The following is an 8,754-nucleotide window of genomic DNA, read 5'->3' as shown; positions in this document are numbered from 1 at the left end:
TAGACGGGTCCGTACCCAATCTTCTCGCTCGTGTAAACGCGCCTTAAGTACGTGCGAAAATTAGTAAGAATAAGGTAGTTATGACACAAAACAAACATGGGCTTTTTGCTCTTGTATTACAACGTGCATGATCAGTTTTACGTTGTGTACGTGCTGGTATGTTATACAATATTCACCTATTTATTTACATGCACATAAACAGGACACAACAATTAGCCATTATTATGCTAAATTGCACTTCAAGTTTTTACAAAAAATATGTCAATTCACGTTATGAAGTTTCCTTGCTATGAAAAATGTCGGATATTTTTTTTTTCTCATTGTAATTTTTTGTCGGCCGTGTTAGTGATGATTCACTTACAGGTTTTATATAAAATAAGAAGTTAAGCACTTATCTTAAATGAATCACTGGCTACTATCCCAATTAAGCATTCACTGTTTGTTTAAATAACAGCTGTGAGCGATACATCACTGATTATTGGTAAAGTAAAGTAACCATTCACTGTAAACAAGCGACTCTGCCGTGCTGACAACACTTCGAAGAATGAAAGGCTGTCAGTTGTTGACAGCGCTGTTTTCGTTGTTCGTTCTTGTTCTTTGGGGAGGCTGGCTTTTCTGTCCCACCGTTGCTAACCACCACGGTGAGTAAAATGTTATTTTTCAGATCTTACCATAGCTAAGTTAAAGGACTGACTTACAACAGCTTTCCAACTAGCTCGTTGGAGTTCCCAAATTAAGGGTAAAAGTTTGCTAAGCTAGATTGATGAAAGCGTAGCCTAGTTTTAACTATTTTGACAGCAAGTGATATATGTTGTGATATATTTTACAATTTATCTTTTGTGACATTAAGCTTATCATTATTATGGTGGTCCGCGGGTATTTCCGGGAGAGAAGGCCAGTGCTAGTTTTTAAATCGAGTTTTGGGCATGGAAACCTTGACCGATTTCTGTGATGTTTGGAAGTCGAAATAACAAATGTTTAAATTATATAAAGGTTTAAAATTTGGAACAAACAAAAGAAATGAAAACGAAATATAAGCACTTTTAAATTAATCTTTTTTTCAATAAAACGCGAATATTTTCTAAACGCGAAGATAGATTTTTTGTTATTACTGTCAATAACTGTAAAAAATTGAAATGCGATCTCTGGTTAAAAATTTGATTAAAAACGAGCTTTCGACTGCCAGTCAGTAGTCTTTGACAAATAATAAATAAAAAACGCAAACGTTAAAAAATATATTACAAAAAGAGTGAAAAAGCGAAATTATAATATAAAACAATAAAAATGTTTGTGTGCAAGTAAAAATGCTAATGAGAGGTTCCAAATTTTGTTTTGGTAATTGTTTTGCATTATTGTCAGCATGGTTCGTAATTGCTGTGTGCCAGGATTCCAAAGTTTTTCTAACGCGTCAATCACGCGCGCACTGTCAAAGTCGATGGACTGGTCGTTTAACCAGTCATGTGGGGCGATGTTAGAATCTTTTTTAAAGGTTTTTGTGTTTTTAATATGTTTTTTTTTTTTTCCTTGTTTTTAAACATCTTCCCGTCTCGCCGATATAGCTCCACGGACAGTCGGCGCATGGGATCTTATAAACAACATTTGTTTGTAGATCCGCCGGTGGTCTTGCTTTGGGGGAAACGAACTCTTGTTGTAATGTCTTAAGGGGCCTGCTTGTAGTTTGGATTCAATTTTTTCTTATAATTAGAATTCTCGAGAGAGTTTCAGTTAGGCCTTTGATGTAAGGTAAAAATAGTTTTTACTCTAATCTTATGAAGATATCCGAATATTTTAATTTTGGTAATTTTAATCCTGATTTAGTAGACACCGCAAAAGTGACAATGTTTCTGCAGTTAATGAAACAGAAATATACTTCGTATTGGCAGCATACTCTACAGCATTCTCAAAAACTAGAATTTTATAGATCTTTTAAGAACGAATATGCTACCTCCAATTATCTAGAGTTAACTAGGAGAGTTTCTGGTAGGAGAACATTAGCTAAATGACGTATTAGCAATCATAAGTTAATGATCGAACTAGGCAGATATAACAATACGCCCAGACATAATAGGCTCTGCCCGGTCTGTGATTGTAATAAAACCGAAGATGAAATTCATTTTCTCTTTTATTGTTCCAAATATGCAACAATAAGAGATAACTTTTACAACACAATACAGCATATCATCTTAAATGTCTGAACTACCAGTGCCTGACTTGATTTTAGAATTAATGAATTCTCCCGATCATTTTGTGACCATGCAATTGATTAAATTTATATCAACTTGTTTTGATTTACGTACCAAAATACTATCAATGTAATTAATTTTATATGAATCATTTTTGTTTTTTACTATATATTATTATTTTATTATCTTTATTATTATTATTACTAAATAAGTTTACGCTTTTGCAATATTGTAACAAATTTACAGTCATGCAAATAAAGCTTGTTGTTGTTGTTGTTGCGAGGCCACAATGTGAGTCTGAAAGATCAGCCCATCTGAAAAACATTCCTACCAATTCTTTTGGAGGCCTGGGTAATGTTTCGATTGCATTGATTATTTGAAAGCTTAATACAACCTTAATACAATGTTGAAAACTCTGACAAGACCGGAAACTCCTTGCAAACGTCATAAGCAAATAAAACAGAAGATGTTTACGGTGCGTGACATGTAAAGTTTAAAATATTCAATTTTTTTCCAAATACAAAAAACTACCGATTTTTTTCTTTTGTTTTTAAGTTTGAGAAAATCGTGCATGTACACAAATGGCCTTATTTAGTTTTGCGTGTATAGTCTTGATGCAACTCACCGAATTTGGCTCTAGCAGATAGCTACCTTCCTGTCTTCCATTTTGAAGCGCTTTGAAAACCATTGTGTTTCAGTAAATTATTCAAACTTTGCGCATTCTCAAGATTATTTAGCACCTGGAAATGAACGCGCCACGGATCGTCAGTAATTGTAATGAATTGCGGCTAAGCTTTGTTTTTATGTATTTCATTTTGCAAGAAATGTCTGATCGCGACGATGAGCTGATATCTCTCAGCGAAAGCTACGACTCAACAGAAAAGGGAAAAATATATTTTGAGAAGATTGTGGAATTTAAAACAATTCAGTGGAGGACATGGCGAAATGACTGTAAAAAATGGTGTGCTGAAGTCATGTCATCCAAATGAAATGCATATAAAATACAAGGCTCAGCCGACGATCCGTGGTCCGTTCATTTCAAGGTGCTAAAAAATCTGAGTAATTTAGTTACCTCTCTTATATTTATGTTGCTATAAAAGTTGTTATCGTTGTTATTATTAACAGGTCTGTGCCGTCGATTGAAATTTTCCACAAATATTGATGGATATACTCTGCAGGGTCACGTGATTAAAAATATTTCTTTAATCGCGGGTCCATCCATGCGTAGTACCTGTACTCATTACTGCTTAATGGAGCCCGTATGTGTATCCGTGAACATCGGTCCACCAAACGATGTCAAATTCAACTGTGAACTTAGCGATTCAGACCATACACAACATCCTGGAGATCTCAAACCGCAAAAAGGCTTTATGTACATAGGAACTGAGGTGAAATGTTTACACTAAATTGACAACATTTTTATTTTGGATTTTGAACACCTAAAATTGAAACGCTGTTGCAAAACGAAGTTTAAAAAATCTAAAGAGAGATACTTTCTTTTCATCAGAACCCATGCCTCAGTCAACCGTGCCTTCATAATTCAACTTGCCTGAATGGATTTACGGACAAACAGTATCTTTGTGAATGTCAAGATGGTTACGTGGGAGAACAATGCGAAAAAGGTGAGACCAACAAAGCTAACAAATAGTAATATTGTGCCTGATAGGCTACAATCTTAGACAACAGTTGTCATGACTGTCTGCTAAAATACCCCCCTCCCCCCCATCCAAAGCTGTAACATGGCAAAGGCTAGCAAAAACAAACTACAACATTGATAGGGGGAGGGGGTTGGAAAAGTGGGGCGAAAGGGTAAAATTAGACCAAACAGCAATAAAACAGGGTCCAAATTGAGAATGTTTCAACACGTTTGACAATGATTGTAGCATTTAGCCTCAGTGATACGATTCCCTCAATTTTATAAGCTTCAAAATGAAGAGAGATACTTTCTTTTCATCAGAACACATGCTTCAGTAACCCGCGCCTTCATAATTTAACTTATAAGCTTCAAAATGAAAGGAAAGCAGCTTTATGTTGCTTTCCTTTTTGTCAACCCATTAATTTTTGCACAAAAAACAAACCGTGAAGTTCGAAGCGTGCAACTAACTTTGTTTTCTTCAAAACCCAGATTTCAATGTTGTATTTACCAATCTTGGTGCAAGTGGAAGAAATGGTCCAACATCACTTGGTAATCACTACACAGGTCAGGATCATGATGGTCAAGTGACACTGTCCGGCGGTATTCAACGGTGGACAGTGCCGTACACTGGTAAATACCAAATAGAAGCAGTGGGCGCAGCAGGGGGATACGACGTAATCCCAGGCAGTGATAAGAACCGAGGAAGAGGAGCAAGAATGACTGGAACCTTCAACTTATCCAAAGGTGAAATCATCCAAATACTTGTTGGACAAGAAGGAGAAATCAACACTAACCATTACAGTGCTGGAGGCGGTGGAGGTACATTTGTAGTGAGAGGAAACAACACGCCTTTGATAATAGCTGGAGGCGGAGGAGGCTTACAATACCTATATACAGAAAGACATGAGGGATGCGACGCCAACACCACCACAGCAGGGAATCCTGGGTACAAGTCGTGGTCAGGAGGGAAAAATGGACATGGTGCACAGATTGCTGACGATGGTATTTCAGGTAAAAATGAACTGCGTGCTCTCTTTTAGTTTAGCAAAACTGTTTACTACCGGAGTAATAAAATTGGGATGGGCTTGTTTAAAAATACATTTAAAAAAAAAAAGAGTCATTTATTTAGTTATTTTCAGTGTAAGATAGTCGGAAATATCGGTGTTTTTGTTTACTATTTTATCGCTGTATCGCATATAAGTTGGCGGACGCTTCAATTTCATTGCCTCAATTTTTTGTGGTGCAACATTCGCTTAAAAGGTACTGAAGTTTTAGAGTCTAAATGTTTCAGTTTTAAGGGTATTTAATGAAAAAATAAATGTAAAGAAATTAAAAAAGGCGCTACATTTACCGGGCGTCTGAAGCCCTCCGGTTTAAATGGAGATAAATATAGGAATAAGTCAAATCAGTTATCATTTTGTTTCTTTAGGTGGTGGCGGTGGCGGTTTTTACTCCAGCGGAAGAAGTTCAACAGATTTCGGTGGATCCAAGGGAAATGGAGGAGAAGGGGGTAAGGGATTCCTTCAGGGAGGAGTGGGTGGAAGAGCACTCTTTTTCAATGTTGACGGAGGATTTGGCGGCGGTGGTGGTGCTCAAGGATACGGAAGAGGTGGTGGAGGCGGCGGAGGGTATTCTGGTGGAAGCAGTGGAAATGATGTTCACATCTCCTGTGGAGGAGGGGGAGGATCTTACAACGTCGGAAAAGATCAGCAAAATGAATGTTGCTTTAAAGCAGCCGGTCATGGTCAGGTGAATATCACATTAGTGCAGACAAATTAAGTGACTCGTAAATGTACACCAATAACTTTGAGGAATAACTTTTAGTGCTAATTTTGTATAAAGCAAGGAACAAAATGAGTTTGCTTGAGGTCAAAATTTTTTTGCCATGGCAACGTCAAAAGAGGTTAATGATAGCTTGATTTTTGTTTTTGATATATTTTTGTCTAGTCGATCTGACTAACATGTTTAAAATTTACAAAATCTGTTCGCAGGTTTCAGAATTATGTTTTTCGTAAGTTTAAGGTGGCTCTGAACCCTTCAAACATAATCTTTTAAATTAAATAAAGTTCGTTATGTCAACTAAGTAGTAAGTTCTCTGCAGTAGTTTTTAATCTAAAATTCTCAAAAAGTCAAAAGTGATCATTTCTTAAAAATTGCAAGGTGCGTTCCTTTTCCATCCCACGGGAAACAAGATCGCTATGTACTCTCGGTTTGAAAACGTTGTTGTTAACGTATTTAGCCAGATACTTTCAAGCCTTTTGATTTAAACGAGTGAAACCTTATATTAACTGAACGTTTATTTTATAGCTTTCAGTTTGTGCCATGAATTCAATTTTTAAAAAGGAAGCTGACTATAGATAAGTTAGTGTAAACGGGATATTTACTAGCTCTTGGAACATTATACCGGAAACTTATAGTGTGCAGCTATCAATAAACAAGTTGTCAAGTGAAAATGGTAATTCTGATAATCCTGGGAACGTTTATTTCTGATGAAACAATTGATGTAAGTAGTGTTAGCATATCTTTCTTATTTCTTTTTTTCCTGTTGTTTTGGTTTTATGCGGAGAAATTAGCATTTTATTGCTACTCTGGAAATCTGAATTAAAATAAAGTTTATTGTGTAGAAGAGCACTCGCTTGAATACGAAAGGTAACGAGAATGTTTAATCTTCTTCTTGAGCAATCTGGCCAACTAACAAGCTAGCAAGCAAGCTTAACTAACTAAATCTACAATGTACAAGCTTTTATGGCATCTTAGGGTACGCTCGGGATGACAGCCAAGTCTTAGCCAGGTGGCTTAAAAACAAAGTACTCGGATGCACATCCCAAGCGTATGCAGCTGACTTCCTAAGGCAAGCCTACATTAACCAATCGAAACTAGAAAACTACGACTATTTTTAAGGCAAAGTTTGCCTTGGTTCTAATTAAGGAAAGTAGTAGTCAAGGTCGCAAGAAATACAAAACATGTTCACAGGTGAGGTGTTTTTCTGAACGTAGAATTTCTGGGAAAACAGGAAAGGTGTGTCGGCTAATCTTAGCTTGCCAAGACGCCCTTTGATCAAAAATTTAAACGAAGGTATTTGGCTTCATAACAATTGTATTGTATTATTGTAAAACGCAAACGCAAGCGATTTTCACGTGATCTAGTGGAAAGATTACGTGGACAAGTTATGCTTTTGCTTGCTTTTGCAAAGTAAAGCCCAAATGCAAGTTCAAGCCAGGTTTAAGGAAATGGATAATGTTTTTGTTCAATGCGCTGTTATGTTCGTTTTCGTTTGTATGTTTTTGCTTGATTCTCTTCACACTTGATCCTTTTTATGTTGGATGGCAAGTGCGTTTTGAAACAAAGAAAGGAAGAAAAGAGTAAATGAAGACCGGGAGAGTGGAAGAAATTATAAGTAGCAAGAAAAGAAGGACAGGAAAGAAATGAGGAAAGGATACACAACAAAAGGCGATAACGTGACTTTTATTTCTTTTCCACGTTTGAGCTACACTGGGCTGCTATTTGATATTGTCCAGAGCTGTCTGGCTCCTCACCTGACAAAAATGAAATAAAAGTAAATATTTTATTTGCGGGCCATGCAATTTGCAGTTCATAACACAGTTTCAGACATATTGTTTTCAGACATAATGTTTCAGACATAATGTTCACTTTTTAATGATTAAGGCAAACTCGTTTTATGAATTGCAAAAAAAAACAGTAGATATTTTAAGAATTATCAAATAATCAACAAACAAACAGACAACTAAACAAGGAATCTAACTAACTAACTAAATAAATCAATAGAGAATCAACACAACAAAAGTAACGAACTAAATAACAAAGTTCAGCAATTATTCATTTGCGCAATAATAGTGGGTGATTAGTCTATGTTATTGGGTATTGAATTTCTACTACATAAAGCTGAGTTTTAAAAACATGAGTCACCTAGTTTTTGCCATTTTCACTACAACTCATTGTTTTTTGTGTGTGTTTTTTTCTCTCGTTCCAACGCTCTTTTAAATAGACAATATACAATTTATATTGTTTCTTCAGTCATTCATGTTTGCTTTGTTTTGCTTTAGTAAAACTTAAAAAGGATTATTGAGTAATAAAACAACGTATTTTGCTTATTTAGCGCAAAAAGAACGGTGGAGCACGTTTTCAAAACATCAGTTATATGGTCTTATAAACTTTCACTCCAAAAAAGTGATTGAAATGCTGGAAGAAAGACGTGCCGATTTTTACTCCGGATCAAGTGAAAGACCGACTGTAAATCGAGATGCACCTTTTGTTTTCATTTCCAGGTCATTAAGTCCACGAGTTCTCCTCAATTCGTTACTTTAATCCACTTGTCAAAGTAAGATAAATGTCGTCAATTTTTTACATATATTGTTGTTATCTACCGTTAGTAAGTTCTAAATGTCTCTCAATAATTTGGACTCGTGAAGGAAGCAACAAGTTTTAAACACATATGTCGTCTCTTATGACAGGTGTGCACGTGAGGAGCAGTTCCCCACAACATAACGATTATAGTTATAAGTGTATTTTAGGGTCCTTCATGCATAGGAACAGTCGCCTACATTAGGGCACCGCTCGGTTTCAGACGCGAAGCACTGATCGTCAACGCAATACTTGACGTTGCACTCCAGGCTGATTACTGATGAAAGGCTTACAAGAAAACCACAAAAACGCCACACGAACTGTAAGGGAAAAATGGAAAAGCAAGTATAAATTTGTCATATAATCTACAATAGGGAAAAATGGTGACTGTACAATTTTTTATACCATGCCATAGAAAATACAGCCAATCAGAATACAGGAAAGCCGTTGTATATTCGAGGGTATTCAACCCAACCTTCCCATCGTGCGCTGCGATCTTATTCTCGATGAAATTTAGTGAGCGTATTTTCTATGGCATGGTATAAAAAAGTTACACAACACTTTCTCGTGGTA

General features: G+C 36.2%; 1 protein-coding gene across 1 annotated transcript; it reads left to right on the top strand.

The window, feature by feature from the left end:
• The first annotated feature begins 511 nt into the window (after positions 1-511).
• Positions 512-8,295, top strand: LOC144648757 (uncharacterized). The gene is made up of 5 exons (XM_078508221.1): positions 512-641; positions 3,309-3,571; positions 3,691-3,805; positions 4,309-4,830; positions 5,249-8,295. The coding sequence occupies exons 1-5, from the start codon at positions 545-547 to the stop codon at positions 5,596-5,598; spliced, it is 1,347 nt and encodes a 448-aa protein (XP_078364347.1). The 5' UTR covers positions 512-544; the 3' UTR covers positions 5,599-8,295.
• Positions 8,296-8,754: the final 459 nt, after the last annotated feature.

This window comes from Oculina patagonica, chromosome 4 (genome assembly GCF_052425735.1).
Source record: "Oculina patagonica isolate OP01 chromosome 4, crgOcupat, whole genome shotgun sequence".
Classification (NCBI taxonomy): Eukaryota; Metazoa; Cnidaria; class Anthozoa; order Scleractinia; family Oculinidae; genus Oculina; species Oculina patagonica.
The sequence above is the reverse complement of the archived record's forward strand: the minus strand, read 5'-3'. Positions and strand labels throughout refer to the sequence as shown.

Bases quoted from the DNA above. Each gene is read 5' to 3' on its own strand.
- LOC144648757 (XM_078508221.1), top strand. From the start codon at position 545: ATGAAAGGCTGTCAGTTGTTGACAGCGCTGTTTTCGTTGTTCGTTCTT. The intron at 642-3,308 runs GTGAGTAAAATG...TATTATTAACAG, and splicing joins CACCGTTGCTAACCACCACG to GTCTGTGCCGTCGATTGAAA. The intron at 3,572-3,690 runs GTGAAATGTTTA...TCTTTTCATCAG, and splicing joins TTATGTACATAGGAACTGAG to AACCCATGCCTCAGTCAACC.